Genomic DNA, 11,300 nt, shown 5'->3' on the forward strand with positions numbered 1-11,300 from the left:
GCCCCTCAGCTTCTGTACGGGTCTTCCAAGCCTGCCCACCGCTCCTGGCTGCGGCTTCAGTTAGTCTTGAGTGAAGCGTCGTCTAGGAAGGATGCTGCCGTCGGAAAATCCAGTGTTAATAACCTCGCCGGCGCCAGGCTGATTTGTGAAAGGAGTATGGCATAGACCGAGCCTGCTCTTTCATCGTCGGCATTAACTTTTTAGCAAAGTTTGGTCACACAGAGTCTTTAAGGAGAAATGTTGTATTTGCACCAGTGTGACATTATATACATTTAAGGGATGCACTGAAAACCACCCTGCTAAAATTGTAGGTGTCGATTTAACAGACCTAAATGTATAATGCTGCTTTTTCTATTGCACATATGCAGGCAGTTATATGCCCGTTATGCACTGGTGGGGGGTGTGTGTGTGTTCCAAAGTAAGAACGAACTTTTGGATTCTTACCTGCATAAGCACTTGCAATTACTCAGTCATAAATATAGAAACATTCTAACATCAGAAACATCAGAAGTGTGTTTTCTTCAGGGGGTGGTCATGAGAGTTCAGAGTTGGAGCCAGTTCTGCAAACAGGCTGATGAATAGTTTCTGGCTTCTCTGCAGAGCCCCATTAATTCTGGGGCTGGTTTCTGTTTCTGCTGTATTGGCTCAAGGGAAACACATGCATACCTAACAGCAGTTAAATTACTCTGGCATGAAATAGCATAGAACAGGCAAAGCACTGCAGGGCTGAGTTCACCGCTGCTTCTGGCGGGTCCGATCGGGTTGGATTTAATACTAACACAATGCTCACAGAACTCTGCTCCATGCGTGCCACTTCCATTTGGCATTAGCTGGCTGTCCATCTTCTCAGCGTCCGGCATGGCAGGTGAAAGCCACTTTTACCATTTTCATTTGAAAAGCAAAAGGAAGTCAGAAGCAAACACAAAGTCACCAGTCAAAGGCCTCAGAAAGAATCAAAGGACGACAAAGATTAGAGGTCCAGAACACCACCAGCTGCTCTCTGTTCACTTCTACTGAACACGACTCGAAAAACATAACTGGAAATATTTTCTTCAGAATACTACTTGCCTTTTCAGAAAAGGCTAAAGTAGTGACAGTAAAACTATGCAGAAACTTGTGCAATAACCTAATTTTCCACTTTAATGAGTAGTTTTAAAATTAAATTTATAGATACATATTTAAAAACTACTTTCCAGAGATTGTTTCCTTGTCTCTGTATTTCGCAAAGGTAAGTAGCTTATTAGTTGCTGATCAACTATGTCATTAAAAAAAAAAAACAACAAAAAACAATCCAGCCATTTTCAGTCTTGATTAACATGTCAGTTGCTTTAAAATGCCTTAATTTCTCCCTGCTTTCTGCTCCTGTTCATTATAGGTAGGACTGCGGAAAAGCCACGCTAACCATAAGGAAGAGGGGACTTGTTTTATAGGGAGTAAGAGACAGTTAACCCAGAACCACTCCCAGACCAAGTGCCTTCAAAGTGTCCTGAAGGAAGTGGAACTCATCCGGAGCTCCAGGGATGGGCAAATTGAAGAAGCAATTAGGTTCAATCAAGAGCTGGAAAGAGAGCTGAAGAGCTCTCAGGAAGCTCTGGTCAATCTGGAAGACTGCAACCGTAACCTGAAGAGAGAACAAGCAGAAATGAGGAAGAAGGTTGAAGAGGCAAGACAGGCCGTCCTTAACAGTCTTGGCAAAGTGAAGGAGCTAGAAGTGAAAGCTAACGAAGTGCCACAGCTGCAAACGTACATTCAGCAGCTAGAATCGGAACTGCAGCACTACAGGTAAGTTTGAGTCCGTCAAAAAATGCCTATAAAATGACAGTATTTTGTGGTTGTAGCTTATTAAATGTCTCCAGATACATCTTCTAAAACGTAGCCAAAGGGAAATTAGAAGCTACTTATCCATTTTCTTGGTAGGGATCCATAACAGAACCAGGCCCATTTGGTGGGAGGTAGAACAAAATAGGGATGCTTGATCTACAGAGAGCTGAAGTTACTCCTCAAACACGCAGCAACAGGACACAACGTAGTAATACTGCGAGAAAGCCTCAAAAGAAATTGCTGACAGTCCTTCAGAATCCATTTCCAACACACTTATTTTTTCACCTTAACTAACTAATATCAATTCAGACATTTCCTGCTAGTAAGTCACATATACAAAGCCAGCTGTAATCAGATGGCTGATACTCCATTTCTCATGAAAGCTGTTCAACTTGTCATACGAATTGGAGAAAAACACACAAGGGCAACTTCTGGCCAGCAGTTTTAAACTCTGCTGTGACTTTATCACTTCTTCACTGACAGAATATGTAATACTCCAGAAAAGAAAAGTTAAAATGCTTTCCTAAAACCACACAACAATATAGTGGGAGTCTTAAACAAAAAATACATCATCCAACTAAACTCCACTTTTGTAATAGCATAAATAAATATGTTTCCAAAACTCAGAAAGTTGGTCACAAATTCAATAGATCACTGCCTTTGTTGCTTTTTATCTCAGACAAAACTTGGATGCATTGATGGTTACTAAGTGCAGGCAATTCTGCCCAAGTTTCAAACTGACCTATGGAACGAAGTGTTGTTTATATTTTTACTGACCCAAAGTAAAGCTAATATTTAACATTTTTTCCTAACTGTACTAAAACTAGTATTTTAATATATTGTCTATTCTGAGCTGCTTGTCTCTTCCTAAACTTATACTTCCTCTGTTTGCTTATAAGAAGAATTCATAGGGAGTTATTTGTAGCATCATAGCTATTGTACTGTTTTATGAAGTGAGGAAATTCTAAAAATAATCGTTTTGTCCGGTGTCTTTCTGTAAGCATTGTGTACATTAATACCTCTGTGGTTGCAGAAGATAAAAGCATTTATTTAAACATCTATAGGATTTTAAAAACACTGTGAGAGCACATGATGTCCAAGATGAACGATACAACTCTTAGTGCTGAGATAGATCACCCTACTTGTCTAGTTTATCAAGTTCTCCCTGGCGTGAGCACCAAAGAGTTAAGATGAGTTCTTGTCCTGCAGAACTGCTTTTCCAAAGTATGATGAAGCATAAAAAAAAAAATCACCTTTAAGCAGGTAGAGATGAACTAGTTAAAGACAATAAGAAATGTCAACTAGGCCTTGCTGAGCAGGAACTTTCATGGGTTACATCAAAACAAATAGTGTGAGTTTAAAAATGTAGATTATATGTTCTTTGTAAGATAATCTTAATCTGTAGTATTTATTTTAAAATTGCATGCTAATTTAAAGTGAGTGTAAAGCTCAGGAATGATGCTAGACTGACCATTTGGAAACTACACGAATTTTTTAGCCCCACGGAATGTCTAGCACAGGACCAGGCCAGCGTCCACATGCAAGACCCTTTAATGGGTCTTGATTCTATATTAGCCATAAAGCACTTGATCTCCCTGTCCATGTAATACGGCTCTTGGCTTAAACAGTGTAACAGCAGAGCCGCTTAATGATGATTGTGACTTGCATGCCTGTGGTCATATTCCACAGTTCCGCAGCATACGGAATTCCATAATTCCACATATTCCACAGCGTGGCACAGAGATGCCCAAACTGGCAGAAAACAGGCAAGTTAAGCAGTGCAGAGCTCTGTGTTACTGTGATGAAAGAGCTTAACACTAGCATGGCTATCTCTACCCTGTGCAGCCATTGGCATCACAGCTTGTCCCACTCACTTTGCTTGCTTACACTTGTGCTACAGATGGCAGAAACTCCTTCTGCTCAGAGAGAATCGTCTTCTCCTGTTGTGCAGAAGTCCAAAACCCATGGGCATCATTTGGGCGAGGTGCTAGGAAGTACACGTTGAGGGAAAGATGATGAGTTGGCCAAAGCGTAGAGATGGAGGGACAGCTGCTATATCCCACAGGTTTCTCAGTCAATTGGCAAGTGTATTACTTGTAATGTTATTTAAGTCCGTATGTATTTAAGCTGGTACTCCAGTGAGCAGTTTTCTCCATTTCCAAGTACCACAAAAAGTTTGTAAGCACGTAAGCGGGATCTACGTTTGGCAAGAATTAATGCTGCAAGGTAGCAGTAGAAAAAAACGGGTGGGGATTTGAGTATACTGCAGAAACCACTTAAGGTTGCAGATTTGTCTCCTGAGAATTCACCTTAACTGGCTTGGTATGGCCACTATTTTACTTCAGCCAAAGTCTGATTTCTTCCAGACAGGATCATATTCAAGAATAAGACCTCTTTCTGAGTTTTTCATGCTGCTCCTATTTATACTTTTGCATTTCTAAAGTAAAGAAGAAAATGTTTTCTTCTTTTAGGTTCAGATTTTCAAAGCTCTTTAAGCATCTAAATCCCACTTCTAGACCTTCATCTTACACCAACTTGCTATCAGTTAGACCTGGAATCACAACAATTACCTTAAATTATAATCCCTAAACTCAGGAAACAACATAGTTTGCATCTACTCAGGAAAGCATTTAAGTACCTGCAAGCGATTAAATGTTTTCGTGAATTGGGGTACCTAATTACAATTGCCTTTTCTGCCCACAGATTCATATTCCTGCAAATTTAATGCAAAATGTCACTATCAACATCGCTGGTAAACATTTGCTAACTGAAGTTTGTATGACTTCAACATGAACTTTTTCTGAGTACACAGGTTCCTGTATCAGGGTTTGAAATGTCCCTATCATGTTATTCGGTTCCGAAGCCAACCTAGTTGACCAAATGGTTTACAAATACTTCTTGTCTCAAGGTGCACACCCTATTCTTCCTACACTGGACGGATGTGTCAGGTTTTGGGTCCCTATTTTCTCCACCATTAGAAATTTGTACTATTTTTTATTTTTTAATCCCTGTCAATTTAATGAGTCAGCTCAGATACTTTAAAGGTAAATTTCAAGAAATTCCTTACTGAAAAGCATGAGTTAAATTAATTTCAGAGGAAAAAGACATGTCACAAGAAATTGTATGCTTTATCATTGCTATTATATAAAAAATGCATAACTCACAATGTCAGTATGCGGAAGAGTTTAGGAAGTTATGCAAGCCCCATTTTTTATGCAGTGCTGCCCAGAGAGTTATTCTCATTTTGTACTGGTGCACTTCATTTCATTTTCCCAGGCATAGGACTTCTCATTTGTTATTACTGAATCTCAGCTTTTTGATTTTTGGACTACTCTTCCAGTTTCTCAAGATGATAGTGGGACTAACCTCCAAATTGCTGTCATTCCCTTCCAGCTTGGTGTCATTTGCACATTCGTAATTTCACTTTTAGAAGTTGGAAGCCTAAACGAACATACTGGCTAGGTCCCAGGACAGATTCTGGTGACCTCTGCTTGATAGATGCTATCTGAGGGCATATCATTAACAGCTATTCCCTAAACTAATTTTTTTCGGTAAGTTTTGCTCCAGCCCAGGGTGACACCATCCATGTATTCTAATATAGTCCTATGATTTATAAGTATTGTTTATAAGAATGCCACATATAAAAATGTTACTACAATAAAAATGTCACATCTACTGCTACTCTTTATCCATTCAGCCATTGTCCCTGTCCGAGAAGGAAATTAGATTGGTTTGATGTGAATTGTTCTTGCCAAATATAAGTTGGCTCTGTTTTCTATACTACATTGTAGGTGGCTTAGAAATTGATTACCTAATAAAGTTTACAGATTTTTTTTCTCTTTCATAGCATTGGAGGGAATAACAGAATTTAACAACCTTTTTTGAACCCACTGTAACAAATAGAAAGAAAGGTCATTTAGAATTGAAATAGACTTCATAATGGAGATGTTCACAGAGGTTTTATGTTGCTGTGTTAGCCAGCAGCACAGTAATTATATAGGTCAGTGGAAGGGGTCATAAAATACCAAAATGCTTCCCATATGCATGGTCTGTCTCCCAAATTACTTAATTATCCATCAGCATTTACATGTGTTAATGAGTAGGAATCCTTTTTACATGGAATGCAGAGAGGCTTGCTTCATCCCTTCATATTCTCTTATAAATATGAAGGTGGAGGTCTCTAGCATAATTTCCCCCATTTATTTCTTTCATAAAGTCACCAATGTTAATTTATCTAAAAAGTTATGCTTTAGGTTATCCTACATCAGAAGTAGTTAAATTTTTCTTTTCTTTTAGGAGGCAGTGTCCTGATCTTTTCAATAATTTCTCAGGTTATCATTTACTCTGTAAAATATAACAACATGGACCAAACAGATCCAAATCAATAATCCAAGAACCGGAGAGGAATATGGAAATATTCCTAACTGATACAGAGTCAGCTCTGTTCGGTGAAGAAACAAAAGCCCTAGGAAGGAAACACTAATCCACAAAAGAAGGTGTATATAGTAGCTTATTTCCAATCTGAATGATAATGCATGTTTTATATTTAGGCATTCCAGAACTGTTCTTCTATTTAAAAAATTAGACACTAAATAAAGAAAATCTGGACAACTTTCTGCTTGTCTGGTGTCATCAATATCAACCACTTGCTGGTTGTAAGGTGAAGTGCATCTTGGCAATTTATTTCAGATGGCACAAAATTTGAATGTAGACTGTGGGCGTATGTGTGCTGGACTACGCAAAAGACTGGATAGAACTGCAGATGATAAGTACGTCCTTGGACGAGAGCAACAACAGGCAGGGAGCAGTGACTGATGGCAGTCAGTAAGAACGATGACAGTCCGGGAACGGAACTCATGGAGGGTAAAATAAAATGTTACTTTGCAGAGCCTCATCTGCAAGAACACTCAAGCAGATTGTTCTGGATGAACTGATGTAACTTAGTTTTATTTTCTAATTCTGCTGGTACCTGATATTTTCTTCTACTTAAGACTGTAGGAAGTTTTATGTTACATAAAAGTCTGCCAAAAAACACAGAACTTTAAGTTTTTCAAGAAGTTAACAGTAACAGGTGAATATGTATACATCATACGAAGCTTAGACTACTTGCATGTCTCTAGTCTTCGAGGAATCATGAGCTAAACAAGCAAATCGGATTACTAGTCATTTCAAACACTTTAAAAGAACATTTTGATTTCACAAAAAGGGATAATGGAAGGTATTGTTATATATGGTAGAGAGAACAGTACAGAGCAATTTAAATACATTAACTTGACATTGAAGAAAATGTATAGCATCTCTTTCTATGGAAGGGCTAGTCTTATTTCAAATGAAAGAAGATTCTTTCAATTCTTTTTAACATTAATAATACTTGCTTCCCATAATAGTAGCAAAACCTTTACTTCAAATCCATTCAAATTAATGCACGTGCATTTATCCACAAGGAAGCTTGTACTTAGGTGCTAATTCTGATGTTGGAAATGTAGCCAGTTCTCTGGCCTTTTTCAGTGCTGGGCTCTTGGTTACACAGCATTTATTCTTGTGAGACTTTCCCTGGTTTCGCACTAAATCCTCCTTTTCATCTGGCTTGCCTTATTTGTTGTATTGGGAGTAAATCACTGTGAGCACAATAGCAATGCCACACATATGGACACTGCCCGTTCACTGGGGTGGACGTGCTTTCGCCGTGTCCCAGGCTTCCTCCCACAGCTCTGCAGAGGCACCCTTTGTTGAACCCGCTGTAGCTGTCCCTTAGCAGACCCCATCGCACATACCTTCCTGGGGACGGAGAGATTAAAGCGTACTACAAGCCCTGCCATAGTCAGCAGTAACAAAAAGATAGTTCAAGCCAAAGGAGTTAGTTTTGTCATCTCATACACAGTATCTGACACATGCAGCTGCCTTTTAAAGCTGTCTCCTGCCCTTCTGTGCGTAATTGGAATCATGCTAACCCCTCCTATGCCAGAGAGATTGTTTTTTCCCCAGAAAGTGCGCAGTCAGTGTTTCTGCAGCTACTCTCCCTTGAATTAGTGCCTGGAAATTCAGCCAGCAGCTTGGTGGACCCCCCCAGTGACAGCCATGTACCTCCCTCCCTCATCTGACTGTCCTGACAAGCTGCATCACACCTCTCTGGCTTTGTAGTCTTTCCCCAAGAAAATGGACACCTTTTACCGCCCAAATTTTCTAGGTGATGCAACATATTATCCATCTTGTCTTATGCCAGCAAAAATCAAAGATTAATTTCATACACAAAGATAACTTTAAATTAAAGAAAAAACCTACTCCCCCTACCCCTTTCAAATCATTTCATAAGACTGGACTCCCTGTGAGAGGCTACACCACTTTGAAAGCACACCTCCCAGAACAAAGTCACTTTCTCACTGTCATTACAAGAACCAAAATCAAACAGAAATGATCCTAGCTCATAAATAGCCCTCAGCTGCAACCCTCTGGATTACTCTGGTGAGCCCCCGTACAGCACCTATATCAAATATCAGCAGTATGTCACTTTCTGCCATAAAGGCTTCGTAGGTATCTTCTGCCTGGTGGGCCTAGCTGGCTGGTGACAGGCCATCACTGCCGTGTACTGCTATTGTGCTCAATTTATAGACCTTAAAATTGCATTAACCTTGATATCATCCATCTGACAGGTCCTGACACTTCAAATCCCACTGCATGAGATACAAGCACAGAAAACTCGATGCATGGGGGTTATTCTGGGAATGCAGTTATCAGCTTGACAAGACTGGGATCTATGCATCTCTCTTGACCTAAAAGTCAACTAACATCAGTGTAGGAAAGCTGCATAAAAAGAACAATTATTTATTAGCAAGAAAAACGCATCTGTAAGCCAAGAGTTTGTAGCCTCCTGTCACAAAGTATTACAGCTCATCACGAACCTCACTGGGGAGCCAGGAGGACTGTTACGTGTTGCCTACAGAGTCACACACGTGGCCTCTCATTTGTTTCTTAAGCAAACCTGACAAGTTTGTAGCCGCTTCGATGCAAAAGAGCACCGGCAGGAAAGGATGCTTGCTGGAGCGCTCCAGTTTTCCCCACCTCACTAAAAGGTCTCTGTATGACCAGGTGCCACTGTGCTGCTCTGTGCTCATACACTCGTGTGATCAGACCTGTTGAATTCATTAGCAACATTCCTTTGCTTATGGGAGTAACGAGAACATAACTGGGCAATAAATCTTTTACTGAATGGAAGTTTACCAAACCTCCCTAATAGATGCTTTGAAAAGCCAGTAGTATTTTAAAAATTTACTTTTTCTTCAGGTCAGTTTTGTAAGACAAAGTAGTAATATATAACCTCAAAGTGTAACCTGTGGCTTAAACTCAGGGCTTCTACGTTTACCTCCCTGGATGTCAAAGATATTGACAAAAATCTGAAGTAAAAACACCAGGGGTGAGATCCTGAAAGGACCAGAGCATTGACAAGTGCTTCAGTCAGGCACTTAAACACACATTTAGTATAAAGTACTTGACGACTCCACTGGGCCCCTCCAGAGATAAAATTAAAACAAATCAACCAACCATATCTCAAGTGGGTTTAGCGCATGTCATTTTTGCTGTCAATTCACATAAGTTACTTTGAAAAATGAAACACTGCTAATCATCTACACTCAGGCACAAGCACAGAATTCTGCAGTCTTTTAAGCTTCTTATTCTGCTGGAGGAATAAAAAGGGAATAAATTTTATATTTTCTTCATAAAGCTTGAAAATTACTTTGTGAAAATGAAAGAGGAGGAGTTCTACTAAAGCAATAAGAAGCAGTTATTTACTCTGTGCTCCTCATCTCACTTTCCTTCAGGATACAAAATAGACAAGGTAGTTTGTAAGATAGATGCTGACAACCCAAGTTTTCAAACAGATTAAACTGATTCGTACTGCTAAAATAGTCCGCTCTCAGAATATGAAAGGATTGATGATCTGCAGGGGAGGAGGCCTTATCTCTTGAATACATCCCAAAACCGACAGTGATATGACAAGATGAGTGAAGTTGTCCTAGAATAGTTTAAGGGAAATTTGTGTATGTTATGCTTAAAAACCAAACCAAAACTCAACAAAAAGCCTTTCTAATTTACGCACCAGAAAAAAGCATGGACTCATGAAATCGGGAAATGCTAGAGGGACCAGCCCACTCAAACCTGTCCTTTGATTTGCAAGAAATATGTTCTGTTTCAGCAGCTTTCTTCAACCAGTTTCCTACTAGAATTAGCCATCCAGAGAAAGACATTAATCTAACCTTCTAATAGATGCACAGGCAACCATTCTATTTCATCATTAACTCTCAAAAGCTCCTCTATGTAATATAAATACTAAATTATCTGGAGACCTGGGGAAATATCTAGAAAGTAAAATTAGTTGACTCCATGACTTCACTGGGAACTTGCCATAATGCAAACCCACAGCCAAACTAAGTTCTTAAACCCCATCCTTAGGATAGCACAGGCAAGATCAAAAGATTTTAAATACCATCACATTACTTAGGACACTGCCAAGGATACTCGCATAGAGGTAGACAGCCAATCTGTACTTAAAACTGCCTAGACTCTAAGCAGGTTGGGGGATGAGCTAATAAATGTCACTGATGTTAGGAAATACAATATAGGCAATTTCTGTATTTTCAATGACAGGAGACAGTTATTTAGCAGTACTGCAAATATTTGCTGGAGTTTGTTCTGTTTACCCATCTTCTCACCATAGTCAGAATTCCTGTTGAATCACTGGCCATGTTTACTGTACTGTTCTCTTCCCTTCATTCTCCAGTACATTTTTTCAACTTTATCAGCATCTTGTCTGCCTGCTTAGCAGAATGATTAAAATCCCAGCTGATATTTGCCTTTCTAGTGCTTGGCTTAGGGTATTCTCTTTGTGATACTCGGCATATTTTCCTATATTTGCCAGATTTGCCTAGCAATCTGAATCTCAGCTATTCAGAACTGTAGCCACTGAAACAACCCAAGAAAAACAGCAGTCACAACCTAAGAAAAATGCTGCCCTCAAACTAGGAAAAAAGCTAGAAAAGAATGCCCTGCACTGTAAGTAAAACTTTGATTAAATGCATCTGATCTTAAAGCTTCATGTTCTGGAACTCAAACACAGACTGAGATTTTGCAGGGAGGAAGAGGGGAAGGAGGAGGGCAGGAGGATCAGCTGGTCGAAGTGTTTACTTCAGTCCATTATAGAGAAGAGATATTTCCACAATTCCAGATGTGGAACCTATCTGTGTGCTCAAATCAAGCAACCTGAAGGTTTTAAGATATATCAAGAGGCTGACTTTAGTTGTTATTTATAGAGATCATAGAATCATTAAGGTTGGAAGAGACCTCCAAGATCATCGAGTCCAACCGTCAACCCAACACCCCCATGCCCACTAAACCATGTCCCTAAGTGCCTCATCTACACACCTTTTAAATACTTCCAGGGATGGTGACTCAACCACTCCCCTGGGCAGCCTGTTCCAATGTTT

The 11,300-nt window shown here is 39.7% G+C and overlaps 2 protein-coding genes across 2 annotated transcripts in view; one reads left to right on the forward strand and one right to left on the reverse strand.

Moving 5' to 3' along the window:
* LOC103915221 (uncharacterized protein FLJ43738) overlaps positions 1 to 860 on the reverse strand; it is a 46,401-nt gene extending 45,541 nt beyond the window's left edge. Inside the window, exon 1 of the mRNA XM_009322006.1 lies at positions 667 to 860. Coding sequence (XP_009320281.1) covers positions 667 to 860 — 194 coding nt within the window. The remainder of the gene's footprint in view (positions 1 to 666) is intronic.
* Positions 859 to 11,300, forward strand: part of EFCC1 (EF-hand and coiled-coil domain containing 1) — a 52,726-nt gene continuing 42,284 nt past the window's right edge. The window contains exons 1-3 of the mRNA XM_009322007.1: positions 859 to 865; positions 1,197 to 1,228; positions 1,376 to 1,782. Coding sequence (XP_009320282.1) covers positions 859 to 865; positions 1,197 to 1,228; positions 1,376 to 1,782 — 446 coding nt within the window. The remainder of the gene's footprint in view (positions 866 to 1,196; positions 1,229 to 1,375; positions 1,783 to 11,300) is intronic.

This window comes from Pygoscelis adeliae, unplaced genomic scaffold (assembly GCF_000699105.1).
Source record: "Pygoscelis adeliae isolate BGI_AS28 unplaced genomic scaffold, ASM69910v1 Scaffold304, whole genome shotgun sequence".
NCBI classification, from domain to species: Eukaryota; Metazoa; Chordata; class Aves; order Sphenisciformes; family Spheniscidae; genus Pygoscelis; species Pygoscelis adeliae.